The 26,246-nt window shown below is 49.1% G+C and overlaps 1 protein-coding gene across 4 annotated transcripts; it reads right to left on the bottom strand.

Moving 5' to 3' along the window:
* Positions 1 to 58: 58 nt before the first annotated feature.
* On the bottom strand, positions 59 to 24,556 carry LOC147990918 (cysteine-rich receptor-like protein kinase 2). Of its 4 annotated transcripts, none has more exons than XR_015601654.1 (10): positions 23,646 to 24,556; positions 22,787 to 22,912; positions 21,152 to 21,279; positions 20,766 to 20,979; positions 20,334 to 20,565; positions 20,108 to 20,258; positions 19,365 to 19,672; positions 18,221 to 18,479; positions 7,411 to 7,518; positions 59 to 184 (listed from the first exon to the last, which is right to left on the bottom strand). XR_015601654.1 is itself a non-coding variant. In XM_087519028.1 (8 exons), the coding sequence occupies exons 1-8, from the start codon at positions 24,400 to 24,402 to the stop codon at positions 18,573 to 18,575; spliced, it is 1,998 nt and encodes a 665-aa protein (XP_087375154.1). In that variant the 5' UTR covers positions 24,403 to 24,554; the 3' UTR covers positions 18,493 to 18,572. The 4 variants fall into 4 exon arrangements, 1 of the variants encoding a protein (XP_087375154.1); XR_015601649.1 differs by lacking the exon at positions 59 to 184 and adding an exon at positions 191 to 325; XR_015601659.1 differs by lacking the exons at positions 59 to 184; positions 7,411 to 7,518 and adding an exon at positions 17,779 to 17,958.
* Between the last annotated feature and the right edge of the window lie 1,690 nt (positions 24,557 to 26,246).

Raw genomic sequence — 26,246 nt, 5'->3', positions numbered from 1 at the left:
AGGAGATAAAAGGAAGGAAGCACTAAAAGACTAAAGGGAGAAGCTGTCACATACCCAAATAAAGGCCACCATGTGATCTTCCTTCTCTCCCCCCTCAGCAGTTTCTCTCTCTCACACACACACGCGCGCGCGGGGAAGCAGCCGAAACAAACCAGCACAATATAAATGAGGGAAGAGTGCACTCCTGTCAAAAGGAAGGGCAAAGACAATGTAGATCACACTGACTGCACCCCTTTTCTGTTTTGGAATCATACTTAAGTCAGCTCCATGTGATTGTGATTCTATTTCATCAGCTCCCACTTTTCTCCCCCTCAATTTTCAAGTGCTGTCAAGAATGCAATTTTTTGTAGATTACCATGCGTTCGTTAAATAAGTAGTAAGATCGATGACATGCAAGTAGACAAGGGACAGGTCCATTTGTACAAAATCTTCACCAAAACCAAATGCTTACTGCCTTAACAATGGACAAGGGCTTCTAATATATATTAAAAAAAGAGCTCGGCAGGACACCTTTAAGAAATACACATAGCTCAGGGACCAAAAAAATGGTTGACTTCTGGTTATTCAACAAACAAGGGGTTGCTAATCTTATGGCAATGGATGATGTATCCAAACTTAATTGACTCGACTAAGTGCAATATTTATCTCCTATTTTCATCCTTCCCCAATGTGTACTGAGCAGAGGCCACTTGCTACTACTATATATATGAATGGGTTCCCTAAACATTAAATACAGTAAATACGGCTACAGAGGTAACTGGATCTTTTCTTCTGATACTCTTTACCGAAAAAGGGTTTCCCCCACTTTGTATACAAAGCAACCAACTGAACCATACAGAGATAGGTGCTGGGGCGGAAGCAGCACAGACACGCCCAAAAGAAACGACAGAGAAAGAGCAAAAGAAACAAATGCCGACAACGGCGGATCAACAAAAACGAAGAAGCCTCGCGATCGCTGCGCCCACCGGAATCTACCCCTAGGCTCCAAGACTCCGAAGCGCCGGCACCTATCAACACCTCCAAGAAGGATCGCGACGATGACGACGCTGCTGCCAAGGGTTTCCCCCGGTACACGACGAGGCGAGAGGCAGGGTAGCCCCCGACGCCCTCCCGGAAGGTCAGGTGACACCCTCAGGCGCCACCGCGCCGGTGTCGGCCACGCCGACAGGGGTTTCCCCCGATCCCAACCCGCACCTCGGGCGCTCCGGATCCATCCACCAAACCAACCACCACCCAGCGCCAACGCGGTCATGAGGCCCCCACGCCGTCTCACCGCGGCACCACGAAATGAGGGCAGTGCGGCGAAGGATCAGAGCCGGGACTAGGGCATCAGCACCGTCGGCACGCGGGAGGGCCCCACCTCCACCGTCAGCGACGGTAGCCGTCCGTACGCAATAGCAGGAGCACACCAGGCCCGTGGGCCCACAGGCCCGGCCGAGCTCTCGTGGGCCCGTAAAGCTCCCGCCTTCGCGCTGCTGCCGGCACGCCATCGGCGCCGACGCCCCATATCCGAGCCGCTCCTCCTCCTCACCGCGCCGCAGACAACGAGGCCACGCCGGGGGCCGGCCCGCTAGGACCCAAATGGGGCCCGCCGGGCCCAGATCTGGGCCGGGGGCGCGACGTTGGCCACCCAGCACCACCACGCCGCCTCGCCGCCAAGGAGCAGCGCCGCCACCACGTCTGCCGCCGGCCACCCCGCCGGGTCACCGGACCGCCGCCAAGCCGAGCGACACCGCCGCCGCCCCCCTGCCCCAGGCCAGGAGGACGCGCGCGCGGGGAAGGGAGATCCTGCCGCCACCGGCACCCCCCGGGCCGGAGCCGGGGGCGCCCGCCGGCGACGGCAGGGGAGAGGGAGAGCGGAGCGAGGCCGAGTGCAGCGGCGCGTGTTGGGGAACGTAGCATAAATTCAAAATTTTCCTACGTGTCACCAAGATCTATCTATGGAGTCATCTAGCAACGAGGGAGGAGTGGATCTACATACCCTTGTAGATCGCGCGCGGAAGCGTTCAAGAGAACGGGGTTGATGGAGTCGTACTCGTCGTGATCCAAATCACCGATGATCCTAGCGCCGAACGGACGGCACCTCCGCGTTCAACACACGTACGGAGCAGCGACGTCTCCTCCTTCTTGATCCAGCAAGGGGGGGGAGAGGTTGATGGAGATCCAACAACACGACGGCGTGGTGGTGGAAGTAGCGGGATTCCAACAGGGCTTCGCCAAGCGCTGTGGGAGGAGGGAGATGTGTCATGGGAGGGAGAGGGAGGCGCCAGGGCTCAGGTATGGTTGCCCTCCCTTCCCCCCACTATATATAGGGCCAAGGGAGAGGGGGGAGGCGCAGCCTTGGCCCTTCCTCCAAGGAAGGGTGCGGCCAGGGGAGGAGTCCCTCCTCCCCAAGGCACCTCGGAGGTGCCTTCCCCTTTTAGGACTCTTCCTTTCCCTCTTCTCTTGGCGCATGGGCCTCTTGGGGCTGGTGCCCTTGGCCCATATAGGCCAAGGCGCACCCCCTACAGCCCATGTGGCCCCTCGGGGCAGGTGGCCCCACCCGATGGACCCCCGGGACCCTTCCGGTGGTCCCGGTACAATACCGATGACCCCGAAACTTGTCCCGATGGCCGAAATAGCACTTCCTATATATATATAATTCTTTACCTCCGGACCATTCCGGAACTCCTCGTGACGTCCGGGATCTCATCCGGGACTCCGAACAACTTTCGGGTTACCGCATACAAATATCTCTATAACCCTAGCGTCACCGAACCTTAAGTGTGTAGACCCTACGGGTTCGGGAGACATGCAGACATGACCGAGATGACTCTCCGGTCAATAACCAACAGCGGGATCTGGATACCCATGTTGGCTCCCACATGTTCCACGATGATCTTATCGGATGAACCACGATGTCAAGGACTTAATCAATCCCGCATACAATTCCCTTTGTCTATCGGTATGTTACTTGCCCGAGATTCGATCATCAGTATCTCGATACCTTGTTCAATCTCGTTACCGGCAAGTCTCTTTACTCGTTCCGTAACACATCACCCCGTGATCAACTCCTTGATCACATTGTGCACATTATGATGATGTCCTACCGAGTGGGCCCAGAGATACCTCTCCGTCACACGGAGTGACAAATCCCAGTCTCGATTCGTGCCAACCCAACAGACACTTTCGGAGATACCCGTAGTGTACCTTTATAGCCACCCAGTTACGTTGTGACGTTTGGCACACCCAAAGCACTCCTACGGTATCCGGGAGTTGCACAATCTCATGGTCTAAGGAAATGATACTTGACATTAGAAAAGCTTTAGCATACGAACTACACGATCTAGTGCTATGCTTAGGATTGGGTCTTATCCATCACATCATTCTCCCAATGATGTGATCCCGTTATCAACGACATCCAATGTCCATGGTCAGGAAACCGTAACCATTTATTGATCAACGAGCTAGTCAACTAGAGGCTTACTAGGGACATGGTGTTGTCTATGTATCCACACATGTATCTGAGTTTCCTATCAATACAATTCTAGCATGGATAATAAACGATTATCATGAACAAGGAAATATAATAATAACCAATTTATTATTGCCTCTAGGGCATATTTCCAACAGCGCGGGGGCCGCCCCGGCCGCCTCCCGGGGAGGCGGCGCGGGGGCGGAAGGAGGGGAGGGGGAGGAAGGGCGAGGGGAGGGAGGGCTGGATCCGGGCCGCGCGCCGGCAAGGGCGGCCGGATCCCTCCGGCGATGGGCAGGGGGAGGCGGCGGCGGCTAGGGTTGCGGGGACGGGAGCGGGTCACCGGGAGTTAGATTTAGGATCAGATATTCTCTGATACTCTTTCACATAGTTCGCTATCCTTATTGTTCTTCCTCTGTGATTCACACAAATGTGTATCGTGTGTTTAGCATTGTGTTCATCTAACGCAAACTGCTGCCTAAATGCGAAGAGAATATAATCTAGTTAGATTTCTCCAAAAAAAAAAGTCAGGTTATTTGCATGTCAAGAATAGAATCCTGGAATAGTGTCAAATAGCTGAAACTGTCTGTCCACAGATGGATGCAAGGTCTTCCAGAAAAAAAAACGATAAATACAGAATCGGCAGAGATTTCTTCCAATATGCTCCCTAGCTCACCACCACAGCCTTCCAATCATCATATCACATATGAACGTGTAGTCAATATCTAGCGCAACTGCTCCTCTACAGCATTGAAGTTCCCTTTATAAGTCCCAAGATAGAAGTGCTCGATCAGCAGTGACCAAAATTCTTTTCGAAAAAAAAGCAGTGACCGAAATTATACTTTGATAAAGGCATCTCCAGTAAAGTTTTGTCATGAAAGAAGAAGATATGGCATGACCTCTACGTTGAAACATACTCTAGTTGTCTACCAAGTGGCACGAAATAAGTTCCTTTACTCACATAATAAAGCAATAAAAACTCCATTGACAATCGTGTTGTGATCTACCTTAGACCTTGCAAACGAACAACAAAGCATGTCACACCACAAATACTATTTTTCTAAAGGGAGGCAAGAATAGCAAGTGGTTTCACCTTGCAAACGAACAACGAATAAAGAAGCATGTCACACCAGGTGGTTTTAAATGACATTGGAGAGCGAGAAGTCACCCCCCCCCTCCCGCGTCGTTCCCGCGAGCAACGAGGGGAAACCCTAGCCGCCGCACCTTGTAGCCCCCACCTCCCCTCCCCTCAGGGAGGGGGGGGGTTCCTCTCCTCTTCGTGCGGTGGTGGGCGGTGCGGGACGTCTACTACGTTCGGCGGCGCATCGCTTTGGGGGGCGAGGCAGTGCCGGCGGCAGGACCTCGGCGTGGAGGGCTCCATGGTGACGGTGAGGGCACATGCCCGTGCTGGCGGAGGCGGAGCGTGCCCGACAGCGGCGGCCCTAGCCAGGATCCAAATCCGGCAGGTGTTTGATGACGGGCGTCGCAGGGGCTGGCTGCGTCCTGGTGGGGTTGTGGCTCTGGCCATGGACCGCAGTGGCTCATCGGCAGCCGTTGCAGAGTGCGGGGGCTGCCTGTCAGATCCGCTCGGATCTGGCCCCTGGTTTCCGGTGGGCGGCTCAGGGTCGACCCTCGGGGTCCCGGCGCGAATGTGGGCTGCCACGATGTGGTGGTGGCCCATGGCGGTGGTCTGGGTCGTTTCACGGCGGCGGCTGGGCATCTCCGGCGTCAGTCCGTCGGTGAGCGGCTCGTGAGGTGGTTCCCCTCCATCCCTAAGTTGTGTTTGTGCAGGAGGCGTCGATGGGCTGGACTTTTCCCAACTCTGTTCACCGTTGAGGGATGCTCCGGCGCCAGGGAGGCCACGGCAGCATCCTTGCCTCCCGTCTCATGGCGGCATGCCACCGGGGAGCTCGGGTGGGGCAAGGCGGTGTAGGTCAGAGGTGGGGCATGGACCTGGGGCTGTTTAGGGGTTGGAAAGGAGGGACCTTCCTGACCGTATCCTCTACCATCTTGGTTAAGAACCTGGGGCAGGGATGGAGTGTATGCCATGGATGCCGGGGCGGCGGCCTTGGTGGTGGGAGCCATGGCACTCGGGGGCGGAGCACGCGGCTCAGGCGCTGTCTGGCGACCATGGCTGTGCGGGCGGCGTGGTTTCCAGGGTGTGACGTCCGATGCTGGTGGTGCGGTCGACCGTGCCTCATTGGGTGACGGTGAGTGTTGGCCGGGGTGAAAACCCGTTCTGACTTGTCAGGTCAGCGGTGGTGGCGTTCTAACGTCGTCCCCTTCTTGGAGGCGTCGTCGCCGATACTCACCATTTGTTGTGGTGCTCGGAGGGAAACCCTGACCTACGGATAGGGCAGTGGCAGTTCTCCCTTCCTGAAGACGCCGCCTTGGAGCCCATGGGTCGCCATGCTCGCCTTCGTCTCTCCACGGTGGCTTGTCCACGGTTGAGGACCCCGGCAACTCCATAGTGATGCTTATTGTTCATCTGTTGTTGTCTTGGAGTTGTTTCAGATAGTGTGGCTGCTCTCAGCGTCTTTGTATCATGCCTTGGGTGTGTGTGGATGGTACCATGTGTTTGGTCGGTTGGCTCGGTGATGAGTGTTTTATATATAAAGCCGGGGGAAACCCTTTTTGGGTAAAGGGAGGCAAGAATAAGCATGAAGCAACAGAGAAAATAAGAGCCACTCGAGTTGGTTAGCTGTACAGTTTTGGCTTTGGGTCTTAGTTTCCTCTTTCTTTTCTAGTTATATAGCTGGCTCTTGGTTTCATGTTTTGCTGGTCGTTTTGGTTGCAAGACTTGTAGTCACTAATTAAGGCGAAATGACACACATTTCTTTGGGAGAGAGGGGGAAATGTATTCCTGGTGACCACTTCACCGTAGACCAATCCGATCTCCTGAAGCAGGGACAGAGTCAGGATGGCATCATGCAAGTAACAAAATGCCGCATCGCCGGCTGAGTGAGTGGAGAGTACACAATGTGTGGATCTTCCCCAAGATCTGAGACCATTTCAGATAACTTTGGGCTCTCCAATCCACGAGCTAGGTGCTAGCTCGCCCTCGTGGAGAAAACAAAAGGCGGGCCACCAAGTCCTCCCTAGATCTTCCTTTTTCACCCCACTTGCGACCTGGGTGAGACGAGATCCCCCTCGGCCATTGATGAACACAAATGTGTATGGAAAAGAGCAGGCATACCCTTTCCACTCAGGCCCCTCCCACCTTTAGTTTTTGGAACTACTCTACTTGGTATTGGGAGGATGGAAAGCCACGGTGTGGTGTGGCCGGGGCCCAAGGAGATTTGGGCTTTATAGCCTCACCAAGCGCATCGTCTTGCATATGTCCGGCTGGTAGAGGAGTACAATGGTGGTCCTGACCTACTCCTACTACGGCTGGCTCAAGTTTTTCCATGCCAACAAAGAACGACCCACGCCGTCCTTTTCTCCCCTTCCCTGGTGTCAAGTACTATCACCTGACCCAGTACACCAATGGAATTCGGTGGTGCTAACCGACAAAGGTATTCCGGCGATGTTCGTTCAGTGGGAGGAGACGTTTGGGTCGACTACGAGACGGCTGTGGTGACTTCATCAATCTCAAGATGCGATGCCGACTCAGTATCCCGGAGGTGCTCATAGGGGTAGAGTGTGCATGCGGGCGGCGTTTAAAGGGGTGATTGTATGTGTGTGTATGTGGACATCTATGATTGTATTGTGCTAAAAGAAATGGAAGGTATTTAGCCTACCACATTATTATGGTAATATATGTTGTTTCTTATCCAAGGAATAATTCTGGAAGACATAATGTATAGTTCTACAGCTTTGTTTATTATATAAGATAAAAAAGAACTTTCCGAGCATAACGGCGGAATGCAAGTACAATATTCTTCAGGGACAATAAAACATGTCATGTGGTACCAAAACGTATGAGCCTGCAGAGTGAATTAAATTATCTTCTGTACCTGCGTTCGTTCTTGCAAGCTTCCAAGTGCATCATCATCTCCCTGTCAGCAGCGGAAAACTCCACAGGGATGCTTATTTCAGAGCGCATGCTAGCAAAAAGAAAATCCCTGACAAAGATATGCCTATGATGTCAGAGAAACGTTGGTATACAATTTCTCAATTTAGTCATATACAAGGTAATGGGACCATCATACAGCTACTCAGAATAACAGAAAGGAGAAGATAAAGTCGAGATGAGGATCCTTTTCTTGCGATAATGCACTTGACCAGCATAGAAATCTTACAGACAGCTCAGTTGGCAAAGTTCAGTTCTAACGGTGATTGTTTTTGTTAAAAAGTTGCAGCTCATACAACACGTACATTAAATAATCCCTTACAAGTATTCATTTTTTAGGGAATCTATTATAAGTATTCTGAAACAGTAGATAGGCCAAATCCATTCCCATGCAAGCAAGCGTACAAGTGGAGTAGGGTGAGTGCATGTTAAGGGGGACATCAACTAGAGATTATGGTGCGTATTTCCCAAATGGTCATGCTTCTTTTGGTGACATGTCCACCAGTTGCATGATTGAAACAACAAAGGCTGTCATGTTCACTCATATACTTCATCAGCAGCTGGTCCTATCCTCCTATTATCTTTTGCTTTATTTGTTTAGATTAGTTGGTGTCTTCTATCAGGCTTTGTTGTCCCTTTTACTCCTTTTTCACTTTTGGACATTTCTCAGCAAAACCAATCTGGCCAGGGCCAGGGTTAGCAGCAGCTCTAATCTGACAGGAAATGAGCCAGCCAGTCTTTACCAATCAAGCTAGAGCCACCCTTGTTTCTTGCGTGCTGTTCTCTCAATAGATAACTCACATTTGCTCACCTCCCTCTGAACTGAAAGGCCAGTCTTTCGATGTCAGCGTCAAGCCGCCCTTAATAATGCACACTTGAATATTCCGCTGCTAATGCCCAATGGCGATGCTAATTAAACTGATCACAGGATGCATGTTGTTCTCAAGCATGCAGGCTGCCTAGTGTACTGCAGTGTATTGCCTACGTGGATGTGTACGAGAAACTGATTGTTAGACATACGTGTGGTCTTCCCTCTTCTAAAGCGCACCAAGTACAGGAAGAGAAGACAGACAAAATCCTGTCTCCTGATGGGCATAATGAAACAGCTGTTTTTAACCACATCCTGGAACTGCCAGGGGGGAGAAAGACAATCTTTTTCTTTGCCCCCCACAAGTACGGAACACAGATCAGTTGTTATCTGTCTACCAAAGTATATTACTACTAAACAATGCGCCTGAAGAGGCAACCCGTAATATGCTTAAGGTACACAAGTAGCTGCATTCATTCTAAACAGGTACATTTGTGGCTGTACTTGCCTGAATTATGATGGCAGCTTGCCCCTTTGCATGCTTGCAGGGATATACCAAGCTGTTTTCGTATCATCTTTCTAGATAAAAATATTGGGAAAAATAGATGGCTCCTAAAAAACAAGCTTAAGATGCAAAAGCACTCTTCTCTTCATTGCTAACAAGGGGAATGTCCCTTTCCAGGATAAAGCAAACAACAGAAATTTCAAAAAACTCAAAATTCTAACAAGACAGACTAAACCCAAATAACAGCCTGCAAGTAACAATAACTAACTAACTTCTACCCCCTCCGTTCCTAAATATAAGTCTTTTAAGAGATTCCACTATGAACTACATACGGAGCAAAATGAATGAATCTGTGCTTTAAAATATATCTATATACATTCCTATGTAGTTTGTAGTGAAATCTCTAAAAAGACTTATATTTAGGAATGGAGGGAATAAAAGAGTAGCCAAGGGGTGTACCTTTAATTACCGAAAAAAGCTTTTGCCCCGCTTTATAAATAAAGCAAACCACCAAGAGCACACATACACGGACTAGTCCACAACGGGGTGTGCCTTTAATTAGGAGAGCCATTTTCTTAAACTTCAACAGTTTACCATATCATAGGGAGGGTGCTTTAAATATACAACTGTGCTAGTTTATAATCCGAGGCACTCCGTCGATCTACCGACCTATGCCGAGTATCACGTCTCCAACAGACCACTGGTACCCAGTCTGAAACCACGTGTCTCTCGCTATTCCTGCTGAAATAGGCTTCGACTCTTCGTTAACTTATGCCGTAGCCCCTCCATCAGCTCAGAGTGAAGTCTTCCGCCAGACTCCAGCTCCACCTTCAACATGACTCCATGTAGCTGCGCTATGCTACCCCCGCGCTCCGTCGATTTCAAACTCTCATGTGTGCACTGCCTTGAATCAACCATGCGCCATAGTCTTGTCGAAGCCGCACAAGCCCTCAGGCCTGCACCACGTGTTTCCACGCCCCAGAAGTCGGCCACCATCAGCATCACGCTCCTATGTCGTCGTCGCTAAAATCACCGCCGTCTTCTACTTTGACCAACATCCATGTCGATCCATCAGACTGTCCAGTCCGACCCAGCCGAAATTATCCAACTGCAACCATGCTCCACCCTGCGTCGTGTCCATCCGCACTGCGTGCATTGCTTGACGCCCTGTGTTTGCATGATCCTTTCACGACACGCTCCAGACTCCTCCGAGCCATATACGCACGTCGCCAATCTTGCCACGCGCACAACAGTCCCTCACGCCACCATCCCCGTACACAACCCGTGTACAAAGAAATAAAGCCAAACTCTGCCATGTAAGCCATCCCGTTGCACCTAGCCATGAAGACTCCAAAGTCCACCACGTGCTCATGTAGACTGTAGAACCATTGGCCTTCCCTATCTCTTTCTTCCGATGGTTAGCATCAATCTGTTACGTAGCTTCCTTTTTTTCCCTCCAAACAAATCTCACGTAGCCCTCTTGACCATGCCTTGGCTTCCTGTGCGTTCCAGCACCTTAGACGTCCCATCAAGCTCGCTTGCAAGCCACAACTCTAGGCCTCACGCGCCAGCTTGTTCCACGCGCCAAAGAACATTGGCCGAACCGAGTTGATTTTGTTCGTCACGAAACTGCGTTCATGGGCATCAACAGAATCGGAGGCGGCAGAATAGCAATCTGAGCTGCAGCGGTTCTTAGCGGGATCGAAGTCGCGGGTGGCGCGGCTGGTCAGATCGGAAGAGATGGCTACAGCGCATCAGTGGATGCAACAGACGCGTGGCGGCGGCAGTGCGGAATTGCAAGGTAGGAGATCCGATTGAGGGTATCAGATACGTGCAGCGGCAACGGCGGCTTCGTCGGTAGAAAGAAGGGACAGCCATATCGGTGAAACTCGTCATCGGTCGATGATGGTCGGTGGTTCTCTGCAGTGGGGGTTGAGGCAGTGTGGACTAGCTACCCGGGAGACTCGACCAGGACAGCAGAGGCTCGACACGGTGATAGCGGCGAGGCGTGCAGTAAGCACAGGACACAGCGACAGGCCAAGGCACTGGTGGTCAGACATGTGGTCAGGCAAAGTGTGCAGGGGTGCTGAAGCAGTGTTGACGAGTACCAGATTCAAGTTGATGACTGGGTCTATCGGTGCTAGTTGATGGACAAGAGTTGACCGTGGAGAATATGAGAAAGTGGCGGAAAGTCTAAAATTGTCAAAAGCTGAGAGAGTACATTGCCGTATATGCTGTGGTGTTCAGTGCACATGGCAAAGTGCGGATGACAAGGCAGGAGGCGAAGTGCTATAGCGATGGGACATGTCAGAGACTATCCGGAAGAAGGGTGAGACAACTGCGAATTTGACTCAGGGTGATATAGGGCGACCGTGAAATTCCTTCAAGTTTCAGACAAGCAGTACAGAAAGAGCGGTGACGTTGAGTTCACGTAACTCTTTTAAGTGGCGTCCAATATGTGAGTTGTTCATTTTTCACGCAGACAGTGATCGGTGTGTGATGTCGTTGAACGGATACTCCGGAAGTTGGAAGCACAAGGTAGAGTAATGAGGAGCTTAATTTTGCTCGAGTGTTGACTGTGAAGAAGACGAGAAGGGACTACAGTTGCAGGTGGAGTCACATGGAGCTTGGGAGTAGCAGCGGTGCTCATGGTGTATCTCAAGTCCAATGTACATGGAGGTTTGACGCACGGACGAATTCAAGGTGGTGGAGAATATTCGCCAAGGTGGAGTTTGTTAGAGTTGTGTCGAATATTATTTTACAAGTTAGGTTACAGTTAGACTTGGAGTCGTACAGTGTGTAGACAGAGTAGGAGTCGTGTCCAAGTAGGACACTTGTATCCTAGGCCTCTCATATATAGCGGGGGTAGACACACGATGTAACCTATGCCAACATAATAGCACGGGCACGCGAGGGAGTCGGCGGCGTGTGCCGGCGCCCGGGCGGCCAGGGTGCGGTATTGTGACGGTGTCATGGGGAGGAGCGCCCGTAGTCATGCCCCGAGGATGTAGCCATATCGGTGAACCTCGTTAACAAATCTCGGTGTCGTGCTCGTGTGATTGCTTGGTCCTCGGATGATCGACGGTATGCCTCGGATTTATTCTAACAACCTCCTTTCTATGTTCACGTTATTTATTTATTTATTTATTGAAGGTTCTATGTTCACGTTATTGATGATCCTGTGAGCATCTCAGCCAAGTTACATCAGCATGACAGTGCGAGCCCAGGCCCCAGCTTAGTCACCTCAAATTATTGAACACTAAAATGCGCAAATCTCCCTGTGCCACATGGGGATGACAACGTCAGGAACACATGTTGAGAATCTGCATTGTCAGGAACTGTCAGATGTGTATATGTAAATTAAGAACGGAACCTGTGCCGGAGAATTACTACACTGTTTTAGGACTTCCTTGATTTAAAGGATTCTCATAGGATTTTCTTTCCTATGTTGGTTGTTTGATTTGTAGGTTTGGATTTTATAGGTTTTTTTTCCTAAGTAATTATGTGTACTACATTTCATAGGAATTTTGGCATCCACTCAAACCTCTTGAAAGAATCCTATGCTTTTCCTGTGATGCAATCAAACAAACCAGATTCCTGTAGAATTCAATTGGACATGACATAATAATCATATGGTTTTCCTATTCCTGTGCTTTTGGAAAGCAGATTCCTGTAGAATTCAATTGGACATGACATGATAATCAAAGACGCCCTTAGGCGATTTGAGGGCAAAATCCCAAGCAAGTTTGAGGACGAAGATATGTACAGAATCTGTACTATGGAAGTACATATGTAGTAATTCTGGTAACCACACTATTTTCCTCTTGAAGAAAAGAAACAATATTTCAAAGTTGTACATGCTTTTGAACATCTCGCTGTCAAAGATGAAGTAACTCGACATGTGGGGATTTCTGTCTGTACGAGCTCAAAAGTATAATTGATAATAAAGGGAATTTCGATTTTGTACAAGTAACTCCAAATCTAAGGATGAATTTGGCAGTTTTTGTGTGCTAGAATTCTGAAATCAAGTATAATTATTATTATTGCACAGCTTGGGTCCCTCTCCGTCTTGGTACCACATGAGACGTGACCTACAACCGTGATTTTGGATTCTATACTTAAATAATTTTTGCACATCTTGCAGGTTGGGGGACCACAGCAGTAATCACTTGGGAAGATACTAGATTTTTAGAATGTATAGATGAAAAATTTGATGCAGGCGAGTTATGTACTCCCTCGATCCATATTAATTGTCGCTGTTTTAGTACAACTTTATACTAGGGAGTACCATTTTATGCCCATTTACGGCATCTTCATCCGGACCCCTAAAACGGACACGGTATTTGCTTGCGGACGCGTCCGCGGATAGTGATACGGGAGCCGGTCATCCAACTGTGCCCGCATATATTTCAAAGGGAATTTGAACCAACCAGACGATTTTCATGAAAGCACGACGAAAGTCACTTAAGTTTGGATATAATTTACATAAAATGGAAGATATTTCGTCTATTCAACTAAAACCTAAAAAGGCACTAAACTAGCTAAAGGGACTAAACTAGCTAGGATGGTGACCTCGTTCGTGTGGCCAGCCTGACCAGCGGCACCGTCGTTGCAACCCATGCCATCGTTTTCGTCAAAGTGATCCTTCCAGCGGCGGAAGGGCGCGGGGGCCCTGCCCGGCCGCCTAGCGCTCTCAAAGGAGCTGCTCCGCTTCCTCTTGCACCCTGTCGCCTTGCCCTTCCTTGCCCCTGCCGGCAGCAGTAGCGGTATCGCTGAGAGACCACTCCTCGCCGATCTTGGCGAGCTCCCCGTCAAGGCGGCGCAGCCGCTGCGCGGCTGTCTCCGCAGTGGTCACCGACCTGTCGCGGGCCCGAGCCTCCACAAGGTTAGGGTCCGCGCGGACCCATACTGACACCTCGACAGACTTGGTGAACGCCGAGCAACGTATCATGTTACGCTATTCCAGCCGCGTCGCCTGGCTGCCCTGCGATGACGAGGAGCCGCCACGGTCACCGAGGTAGTGGAGGAGGCGCTCACGCGCCTTTGCAATCACCGTCAGCACCACCTCCTCCTTCACGGCCTTGCCGCGCTAGTCGCCCCGCGGTGGAGATACTGGCTCCTCCTTCACATGGCGCGCGACTTGGACGTCGCGGGTTTCGTGGGTGGGACGCTGGCTCCGCCTTCATGCGGCTGAGAGGCGGCGAGGCAAGCTCCTCCTTCATGCGGGTTGGCGGTGGAGAGGGCGATGCCGGACCATGGTCTTGGAGTGACCACTCCATCATAAGCTCCATCTGCCGCACGTACTCATCGTCCATGACCAGCACCTCCGCATACAGGTGCAGTAGCTACTACGGCTGATCCTCCACGTCACCGAAGGAGACGACGATCTCCTACTTCTCGGAGAAGCCAACGGCTGTGCAGGTTGAGGGCCCCATAGAGCAACTACGGCACGCCAAGATCCGCAGGGAGATCTGGATCCGTCGCCTGCTGCCGGCAAGGAGAACCATGATTTTGGCATGGTGCGGACACTGTGGTCTGGACGGCGCCCGAGCGAAGAGGATCAGAGAGGGTGCGGGAGGAGAGGAAGAGGAGTGATGCGGTGAGGTTTGGACTGCCCAGGAGCCCCGCTTAAATAGGCACTGCCAGGCCAGGCGACGGGACGGGAAGCCACAGGGAGCCGACTTCAATGCATCGGCTGGAGTAGGTTTCTCGATTGCCGCATCGGCATTGAAGTAGCACCGCCCGCTCGTCCAATCGCATCGCTCTGACGGACATCAATACTTTGGCCCTGTTCGGAGACCCGCCACTCCACCACTCCGCTCCCGGAGCTGGAGTTAAAAAGCACGGAGCTGGGAAAGAGATGCTCCGCAGCTCCTCGTATTTTTAGGAGCTGGAGTGACTCCGAACAGGGCCTTTGGAGTCCCATCGTCTCTGAAGCGGCGCTGATCGGCATTAATGCACAACAACTGCTTCGCGCGGAGAGGGTCTTTCGGGTGGAGAGGGTTTTGGGTGGGACCGGGCTGGCGGCCGCGTACATGGCAGTGGTCCTGAAACGGATCTTCATGTGCCAGTGGATTCGTGGCCGCCTCCCATCTGGGGTTGAGGTCCTGAAATGCAACGGCCCGGGAGATGGGATGTGTCCCCTATGTGGCACGACGGAGGACGCCAACCACATCTTCTTCTCCTGAGTTATGGCCCAGTTCCTGTGGACTTCCCGGACTTACTGGCGGAAATCCACGCCTCCGCCCCCCGCCACCGCCACATTAGGTGGTTGTGCGTTGGGGTGCTGGCCTGGATGCTTTGGACCATCCGCAATAAGCTTGTCATCCAAAGAACTCCTCTTCGTCGTGCGACTGACACAATCTTCAAATTGTGTGGTTACTTGCAGCTTGGGCGGCCGCTTAGCCACCCCGGGATCGGGACGCCATCGACACCCTCCTCGCCGACCTCTGCGGGATGGCCTTCCGAGTTGCGCCTCCTCTCCCCCCCCCCCACACGCACACACACACTCCCGGAGCCAGACTAGGCCGTGGCCTCCCTAAGGCGCAGGACCCTTGGACCGCCCCTAGGGCTCTTGCTCGTTGTGTCGTGTGTTCTCTATTTTCAGGGCTTGTTGAGTTGTGCCCTCGGCATTAACCTTTTTCGTACTCTCTGTGTGTGCTGACCTTTAGCGTGTGTGTGGTGTGAACATGTGTATGGATGTTATGGCTCGGGCGGTTTGCTTTATATATAAAGCAGGGCGAAAGCCTTTTTCGGTACATGGCAGTGATCTGGACGCCCGCAATGCCCCCATGGTTTGCATCCGGCTTGCGGGATTTCAAACATCCGTACCGGTCCGTGGACCGACGGGCTAACGCGTTCGATGGCAAACTGCGTCCGGATGGTTTGAGGGCCCGCGTTGGATATGCCCTTACCACCCTTGTAGTTTTGTGTTAGAACATAGTAACCGCACTAGCTTATTAATGAACAAATAACTCCATCTAAGTGCATATTTTTATCTCATTAGAGAAGCAACTTTGTGTATTTCCATGGTTCCTAAGCCAAGATATGGTACATGCACAGATATATCTCTAATGGGAAATAGAGGTACAATATAACTATAATAACAGTTGGCTAACATGGGAGTTGTTACAAAAGGAACAGTACAAGGAGCCGGTGAAGCTTGGGGCCAAGTGGCTCGAATATATTATCAGGGTATCTCCAACGCTGTGCATCAAAACGTCGCTAAACATCCGGACGGCACGATCCGGATACTTTCGGTCATCCAACACCATGCATCAAAAGTCCACAGACCGAGCCGCGCATACTAATTCCCGCAAACTCGAGGCAAACTGGCTGGAGGTCTACGGGCGTCCTGACGTCCGCCGTGTAGGCCTCCAACAGTGTGGTCCCACCCAAAACCCTCGCCATGCATTCACTGCCGCTCAGAGCGGACGCAACCGGATGATCGCCTACTTGCATTCATGCTGGTCAGATAGTCGTGACCGGACGGCTGACCGACACCACTTCATGTGAACGCGGCGACCGAGAAGCCTAATCCGGTTGTTGCACCCGCATTGAAGAGGTGTCGGTCCGCCTGGTCCGACTATTTAAGCAGGCCGACCTCGCCGACAAACCCCATCTCTACTCGATGCCCCGTAGCCTATCCTTCCCTCTTTTCCACACACCGCATAGATGGGCAAGTCCGGCAGCGGCTCCGGGTAGTTCTCGGCGCCGGCAGGTGGATCCCCGGGGTCTACCGGATCATGGTGTCGTCGCCCACAGTCTCCGGGTCCGTCGGCATCCACCACTCCGTTGGCGCCCACGGTCAAGGAGGAGGTGGTGTTCTCCGATGACAACAAGGAGCAGCAACAGTTGCGCCTCCTCGCCGAAGCCGGGCGGATGGACAAAGAGTATGCGCAGCAGATCGAGCCGTTGCTCCAGCAGTCGGTTGTCGACCGCTGTCCGGCACCGACCTCTCCGCTGCACCACCGCTTCAAAGAGGTGCCGCCCTCCCTGCCACGCCACCGCGTCAAGGAAGAGCCGGCGGCCCCGCCTCTATGCAGTGTCAAGATGGAGGCGCCCTCCCTGCAGCGCATCCAGTACGGGTGGCTCATCCAGCCATCATTGCCGCCGTGCCGCTTCGGGCGCGGCAAGGAGATGGCCCCGCCATCCCCGCCCCGGTGGCGCGTGGCCACCGTGAAGGAGGCATCTGCCCCGCCAATTGCCAACCCGCGCAACCACCTCATGTACTACCTCGGACGTGGCGGTGGCGCCTCCTCCTCGCGTACTTGGATGGTGGCTGGCAAGGACAAGCGGTGCAATGCGGTGCGCCGTTTGGCCTTTCCAAAGTCGGACGTGGTGCCGGGTGCGGGCCGACCCGGACCTCACGTTGGCCTGGGCCGAGGATCGGTCCAGGACCACCGCACAAACGTCCTCCCACCGCCGGTGCCAGACCAGTGAGCAGCTCTGCAAGATCGGGCTGGCCATGTCCTCGCCAGCAAGGGCAAAGGCGGCATGGGCCCTTTTTTCTATTCAAATCCCAGGAAGCCAAGACCAATTTCAACACAGTTTGTAGGCAAAACAGCACTGGAAACTTTGAAACACAAACGGCCAGAACGCCTAAGCTTAACCTAGCTAGCTAAGAATACCTTAATAACCTCGAATACAGGTCAACTATTATGGTTTTTGGTTTATCACTATCTTTTTTTTCCTAGAATCATCAACACGAGAGCTCATAACATAAAAATAAAACAAAAACTCGACCAGCAGGCACTAGCCCCCGTGGCTGAAACACAAACGGTTAGAACGCCTGAGCTTAACCATAGCTAAGAACAACTTGCCTCAATAACCTAGAACAAAGATCAACTATTGTGGTTGTCAGTTTACCACTATCCTTTTTTACCAGAATTATCAACATGAGAGCTCATAATATAAAAAAAACAAAAACTCGACCAACAGGCACTAGCACCCGTGGCATTTCTCTTTAGAAGAACACCCAACCACCATCAACAGGAGAGTTCATATACAATAGTTTAATGACATACTCATATAAGAGCTCTATGATACAATAATTTGCTGATACTATAGACAGGTAGTATGATAATTGAAAATCTGTCTACATCAATTACAGGATGAATTGTCTCCATCACATAATGTGAAACAATATATTGGTGTGCAACAACTTGGATGCTCACTACCTGAATGTTGTGTAGTGAAGTCAGCTTATGTGGCACACACTAAGGCAGGGGAAGCAAAAAAGATAAGTAGACCACTCGATAGTGCTAGACCACTGACACCCACATAATAACAGATTAAAATATGAATAATGTGAATGTCAGAATTTCTTGACCAACGCATAAAGCTATTAGTACATAGATTAAGAAACACAGGATAACTATTTATCAAAAAATGATATTCAGGAGTAACCTCAATTCAGTTAACTAATAAATTAATGATTACCTATGTGACAGCATTGAAGAATTTTAGTAGTCAGTCTGTAGGACGACAAATCATCTCCAACTTTCTGAGCAATCCCAAATATACAATTATATTGCTGCCATGGAAAGGTTATTAGCCCATGCAGAACCCACATAAGCCTCTATATATTGGTTTCCGATCTTCCCTCTCATTTGCAGTTTGTATCAGCAACTGTTGTCGCATCCACCATAACTTATCAGATATGACATTGTTTCCAACAAAGTGCAGGGTGGTGTCACCCCTGCCAATTCAAGAAAGAGGGGATGCGGTTACCTGGAGCTTCATGTACTTTTTGTATTCTATGCATATGAATAAATAAATAAAATTATTAGGTTTACTCAATACTTAGCTTATCAGAAAGGATGCCTGCAGAGTTCCAAGGGCTGTAGCTTACTTTCTGTAGACGTTCATGAAAACTGGAAAGTACAGCAAAACATTTCCCTAAGTTTGCAATCAAAATTAAGGGCTTCCTGTAGGTGCTGGCTGAGGCTTGTACGACACAATCTCTATCATATTTATTTGAAAATCATTATGTAGAAAGAACCATTCACTTGTTAGCACCGCCTAATTAGGAGACAGCTAAAGTTTCTTGAACCACATGAAAGGGTGCCTGTCCTCTCACACACAAAAAAGAAATGCCTGTCCTCTCACACACAAAAAAGAAGTGCCTGTCCCCAGTATGGATTTATGTCTGGTAGCTAAGTTTCAGTTGTATATGCTCCCTATTTCGATTTAGATGAGTGGGTAAACCAGCATATTCTAAGGTTGTTTTACTATAGGGACTGCAACTCAGAAATCAGAATTCATGTTCACGGCATACGAGCTAGAATACCTTGACACCAAGGTAAATTCTTGATTGTGAAAATGCAGACCGAAGCATAGAGCAAGGGACATGAAGAATGGTCTCAGATCGTCGATGTCACGCAAGCACACACTTGTAACATGCATGAGGGTTATATACTTACACGAACAAAAGAGGAATTTCAAACAATTACACTGCTCTCATATATACTGACAAGTACGCATCCACTCATTGATATATAAAATATAGATACACAATTGTAGTTACAAATCAATCACTATCACACAAGAAAAATGCAGTCACACGCAATACAACGCCTTTTACCTGGCTGAAAACTGTGAAATAGAGACAGTGGCCCTGGATGCAGAGGATGAACTTGAGGAGGATGTTTCACCTCGCACTCTACTTGTTGAATCAATAAATGTGGGCCTTGTGGGCTGTAATTCTGAAGAATTTCTTGACAACAACAACACAACCACCTCTGACATCGTTGGCCTTGAAGCAACCACTGATTGAGTGCACAGAAGTGCTATCTCTATTATTTTCTTTACCTCTTCTGACTTGTATTCTTCACGATCCAACGATTCGTCCACCAAGCTAATCAAGTTCTCATTTTCATATAACTTCCATGCCTGTACAATCGACAGGCATAAGAAAATATCTTATTGACTATCTCAAGATAGCATAGTGTGTGTACATAATGAAACCTCAATATAATAAGTACACAATGATCGTATGAACCATTAAAGCCTTTTTCTCAGATAAACATGGAATTCTCCAAAGTATAATCCTGATCTTTATGAAGATTTTCTGGAGAAGCATAAACACTAAGCAATGCTTACTTAGAAAGAATTTTATCAATTACTGTACTTGTTAAATCAGCAGTGCATAGAGTGAGAAAACCAGCCCAGGAATTCACATCACAAAATTAGGAAGTGGAACTAAAACTAAATATACCCACAAGGACATATCAAAGACTTGTGTAAGTGGCTATGTGAAATATGCAAGTCATATGCGGTAATTTACGGCACCAAGAAAAGCCAAGTTTTCAGAAGAAAGATGGATACCGATTCAAGTAGGTACTGTGTTTCAGGCTCCAGCCTTGTATCATTGCTCTTCCGACCACTTATTATTTCCAGAATGACTACGCCAAAGCTGTATGTGTCAACCTTCTCTGATAGTTGGCCATGGATTGCGTACTCAGGAGCAGTGTAACCCCTGTTCAATAGTAAAATATAATCATCAGAAAAATAGGCTAGATGTCCAATGTAATATTTGAATGTTCAAACTTACAGTGTTCCTGCAAATTTAGTGCTGAGATGGCTATGATCATCAGGTAGGAGCCTTGCCAAACCAAAATCAGCAATCTTAGGCTGAAAGTCATCATCAAGAAGAACATTGCTAGATTTAATATCACGGTGTATGATACACACATGGAACTCTTCATGAAGATATGCAAGGCCACGAGCCATGCCAACAATGATGTTAAATCGTTGCTTCCAGCTAAGTGTTCCGCGTCTCTCACCTGTTATACCAGAATGTGTGAATGTGAGGTCATTATTTAAGAGGTGCAAGTCAGCACTGTCACAAGTTAATCGACTCGGTTTGCAAGATAAACTGAGTAATTGCCTTCCCAAAAACTTAAACAATGAATATCAGACACACCATATAGGATATTTTCCCACATGTCAAGTAGATGAAGAAGCAAGGATCAAAGGAGCATACCGAAGAGGAACTTGTCAAGGCTATTGTTCGCCATATATTCATAAACAAGCAGGCATTCGGAACCCTTGCGAGAACAACCAAGAAGCCTTACAAGATTTCGGTGATGAACATTGCTAATCAACTTCACCTCACTTTCAAAATCTGCTTTGGCCCTGCTGGTTTGCATTACTGTCAATCTTTTTACTGCAACAGTTTTCCCATTTTTCAGCAAACCCTGTTAGAAAGACAATTTTGAATTATCATTTTGCAATAAACTAATAAAGTACTGCAAAAGGCAACTTGGTGATCAGTGATCAGAATATTCTTATTCTGTTTTTCCGTTGTGTAGCATTGCCTTTTGTCTGCAAATCTTCGTGAGTGGATTAAACATTTGAAGATCACTATACCTTAAATACATCTCCAAAACCACCTTCTCCAAGTTTATTTTTCTCACTGAAATTATTGGTTGCAACCTTAAGATCATGATAGTAAAAACTGGTTGGACCTTGTAGTTCCGTTGCTCCAAGTATATCACCTAAAAGAACATACCGGCATATGAGGAAACACAGACACAAACAAAGATTATTTGATTATTCTTTTCCAATTAACTTTCCAGAAACAGATTAGTGCGCAAAATACGGCAACTTAAAAAAAATGTAGCTAATAACACTTGCAAATGTCAAACCAATGTAAATGTTCATGGCTAAACTCCAATACATTTAATAAAGTATGCCCTTGTAAAATTAGGCAATTCCTGGAGTTTCCATAACCTGGTTGTTCTGAATAATGCTTGGACAAACAGAACCTGTCCCTACCAATCAACACTTTATGTTTACTTGAATAGTGCAACACAAATAACAGAAAAAGGAGACAATATCAAGAGAAGAGAACAGAACACATACAAAATTAAAGGTCTGCAACATAACTAGAAATTATGGGATAGGTATAAAGGTGCGGCCTGGAACCCAGAGCACATGCTCCTGGCTAGAAAATAGTTTCAGAATGTAAAAAATTCTGAAATATGTACGTTCTCTGGTCACTTTATACTTGTAAATTCTAAATATACGATCAAATTTTTCTTGGAAAAAAGAGACAAATGGTTGTAGTCACACTGTTCAAACAATAAGTTGAACACTATCCTTTTGTGAGGGTAGATTTCATTATATTTTTGTATGAATTTTGCAGGTGCTCATTTTATAACATGATGCACATCTGTAAACATTTTGAGGTCACTTGAAGATGCACAAGTAGGCAAAAACCCATATCTCAAGCACACACCCTTGCATGTACGGAATCCACTTTATATTTAATATCACTAAACCTGTCTTTGTTCCATGGTGCAAAAATGGTCGCTATTATGAAAATTCACAGGCATATAAAGGAGCCTAACATTTGCATTTATATTTTTCCAAAATTCTTTTATGTTCTGAAATGCTTTTTGTAGAGTATACAACAAATTCTAAATACAGTTTTCAAATTTATCGTTCACTGCAGGAGGACGTGCCACCAAAAACATTTTTGTTCCTTTAGACATTATGATACAACAGAGAGGAAATCAAAGTGTGTGGGGCACAACTATGAAAACATGTCTACTTCTGCCTTCGGAAAAAATGCAACGTCAATCTTTATATCCAGGGAATTCCGTAGGATGTAAATTATCAACTGCGATTAATTACATACCTGCCTTGGTAATCAAAGGCAGTCTAGTTATATACCTGCCTTAATAATCAAAGGCAGTCTAACTATATTGGAAATGAAATTGATTCGGATAGCACTGAAAATCTTGTGTATCATGCCGGCATCAATAGATGATTGATGACCATTGGTGATAGCTACACACTGCATGTCATCATCCTCACAGGACAATAGTGGCATGACATTGCAGATGTTCTCATGAAAGGCAACACAGAATTTACAAAATCACTTGACTACCCAAGAGACGGTTCCATGATAAATGACAGCAACTTTGACCATGTTACTAAGATTAGACTGAAAACTTGACAAGAACCAAAGAGCTTTAACTTCACAAAAACAGCATTTACCTCTCCGAGGCTTCTGCAGCTTCCTAGAACGACGGATCCACAACAAAGCTAGTAACCCTAGAAGCAACAGGAAGGCTACACCTCCCAAAATTCCTCCTATGATGGCTCCCTTCCCTCTTGATTTTCCTGAACCAAATCATGAATTGTGAGATCTGAACTGAAGACGAACTTTGAATTGGAACCTTTTTCTTTATTTGTTTTTTTTGTAAAATTATACAGCAACCAAATTATCATTAAAGTTCAAGCCAACACGGCCACTGGAGCAAATAAATGCCTTTACATTACAACAACAACAACAACAACAACAACAACAACAACAACAACAAAAATAGAGAACTTCAAAGTTCAAACTCACCTCAAACATTGGATTCCAAATGTACCAAAATATGACCTGGAGGATCTAAAGCTGAGGTTTTAACTTATTTTTTTCATGCATCACATAACTAATTCTCCATGAAGTCCTCAATTTGCTGCTTCTACACACCCCCTATACCAAAAGTTTTGCACATGATCTGGCCAATCGGTGCAGCAAATAAATGGGGTAAAAATGTGAAAAATCTGTTAAATTGGGTAATTGCTGCCACAAACGTGACTTAGGGGTAAAAAGTGAAATTAACTCTATTTCTAATTTGCAAGGTAGGAATAATAACTTTGGAAAAGATTAGGACAATTTTAAACAAGGATATGCTGCAGCAATGAGACTTTGGGAACTCGTCGATAAAAATCTATACCGGTCGTGCAAGCAACAAACATGGACAGCGAGCCAAAGATGGCCTCGGTACAACGCAAAACTATAAAAAAAACTTCTCGAAGCTAGTAGTATGTTAACAACTCACGCAAAACACGAGGATGAACTCACCAGAGAGCAAGTATGCCGCCAAGTCTACGGTGGCATTAGCTGGGAAGAACCGCTTATCAGAGTACCTCATGAAGCATCCGGCGTCCACGGCGCGGCCGTCGGAATTGGGCGAGCAGCCGCCAATGTTCCTCGAAGCCACCTGCAGGCACTGCGCGCATCCCCCCGCCCCGACCGTCTCCACACACTGCGCCATCGCGTACACGCCGGCGCCCGCGGCGGCCGCGGCAAGCCTCGGGGCGCGCGGCACCGCGGCCGCGAGGTCGCCGATCAGCGCTCGCACCGCGCCGTCGAAGCCGCCGCCCGCCACGGCGGAGCCATTGCAGAGCTGCGTGTTGCCGGGGAGCGTGGACTGGTCGAAGAAAGCCGCGCTCTCGTACCGTATGACGCAGCCGTCGAGGATGGCGCGCCCGCCGTTGGCGGCGCCGCAGGAGGCGCGGATGCGCGCCGCCGCGGCGTCGAAGCAGGCGACGCAGTCCCTCCCGGTGACGTACGGGCGGCACTGCGCCAGCGCGAACGCCGGCGCGGCGGCGCGCGGCTCCGACGCCGTGGCGAAGCCCCCGGCGGAGAGGTTGGCGCGGAGCTTGGCGAAGGTGGAATTGAGGGCGACGAGGAAGGCGGCCGTGGGCGTGGCGTTGTACTGGCTGCACCCCAGGTTGAGCAGCGTGGCCTGCGGGTCGGCGACGACGGACGGGGCCAGCGCGGAGGCGAGTGCCAGCACTAGAGCAGGCAGCAGCGGGAGGCGAGCCATGCGGTGCATCGGCACCGCCGGCTGCCGGAGGGAAGGGGGAGGAGATATCGCCGTGGCCGCTGGGTTTTGGACGAGAGCGGCGCGGCAAGGGTGGTGTGATTAATGGCCAGGTCGGGAAGTGTGGAACAGCTGATTGGTTCGAGATGGTATAAATATTGGGATGAGGGATGATCCTCTGTCACGTCCAGCTTCGCTTTAATAATTTATTTTCAAGAAGCAATCTCACTCTCTCTTGCATTGCATGTCGCCGGAATACCTTTGTTTAATCAGAACTGAAAACGGCTGAGGGTGTTTGGTGGCGTGAACGTGTTGACGATCGGCTGCTATTCTTGTGGTTGTTGGGCACTAGCTTGGTTCCTTGCTAAAATTTTGACCGTCTATGCGAACTTACTCCAAGATTATTGGGGAAGCGCAGGGGTGCAACGATTGTAGGGCGAAAAGAGTTTTTTTTTTAGAAAACTTTCAATTTATTCATTTTCAATCATGACAGTACAACGAACACCAGAAATAATAAAAATTACATCCAGATCCGTAGACCACCTAGCGACGACTACAAGCACTGAAGCGAGCCGAAGGCGCGTCGCCGTCATTGTCCCTTCCTTGCTGGAGTCGGACAAAACTTTGTAGTAGACAGTCGGGAAGTCGTCGTGCCAAGGCCCGATAGAACCAGCGCAACAGAACAACAACCGCCGCCGATGAAGAGTAGCGTAGATCGGAAGGATCAAACCTGAAAACACATGAACGTAGACGAACTACGACCAGATCCGAGCAAATCCACCAAGGATAGATCCGCCAGAGACACACCTCCACACGCCCATCGATGATGCTAGACACACCATCAAGACAGGGACTAGGCGGGAGAGCATTATTCCATCTTCAGGGAGCCGCCGCCGTCTCGTCTTCCTGAGTAGAATATAAACCCTAACAAAACACGAAGAGACAACTGAAAACGGAGCCCTCCCGCCGGCAAGGGCCAAGATCCACCGCGCCGCCATGGCCCTAAGGCCACCGGAGACGAGGCCGACCGACGACGGCGCCGGCGGGAGGCAAGGCAACCCTAGACTTTTCTTGGGGAAAAGAGTTGGAGTGATTTGGGAGCAACTAACCAGGGGTGGCCCCACTCATGTTCCCAACCTTAGCCGACACCAAAGATCTCCTCCATGCTGTCGTCTCGGTCCCCTCCTCTCCTCCGCCTTGCAGCCTCGTCGGCAGCAAAAGAAGTGGGGTCCACCCAATTTTTTTTCGTAGGTTTTGTTTCCCTGACAACACTGGCAGCTATGACAGAGGTGGAGGCGGCAATGGCGTGTTGGAATAAAGTCTCTTTCGTCTCTCCCTACCTCAACGATGTCTGATTTGACACTGACAAATGCCCTATGAGAGTTTGTGTCCCCAAATTTGTTGGCTCTCTTCATATCAAGATCTTAGTAGTTTGTTTGTCTATAAATGAGAGCAATTGGTTGGCTATTAGTGCGTTGGCTTTGACATCTTTTTGTGTCGTTCTGTGGCATGTTCCGTTTCTCAATTCTATAGTGTGGGTTGAGTCGATGATGATCTATGGCGAAGTCGGAGTCGTTTGCTTGGTGTTTAGGGATGGCGATGACGCCTCTAGGGGAGGAGTGATGACGATGACACATGTGTGTTGTCTCGGCGAGGCCCTCTTTGAAGTGGTGTGAGGGGGGTATCTTATGTGTGCCGTGTAACGCCCCATATGTAACCTGCCATATTTGTATTCCAACTCTTGCCATTTCCGGCACTAAGTTATGATATTTCCTCGTTGTTGGGTTTTGTCTTCGTGTTGCTTTTGTCTTTGTCTTGCATATCATATCATGTCATCATGTGCATCACATTTGCAT

This window comes from Triticum urartu, chromosome 1A (genome assembly GCF_056163025.1).
Source record: "Triticum urartu cultivar PI428250 chromosome 1A, HENAU_Tu73, whole genome shotgun sequence".
Taxonomy (NCBI): domain Eukaryota; kingdom Viridiplantae; phylum Streptophyta; class Magnoliopsida; order Poales; family Poaceae; genus Triticum; species Triticum urartu.
Note: the sequence above shows the minus strand (reverse complement) of the source record. Positions and strands in the feature narration are given on the sequence as shown.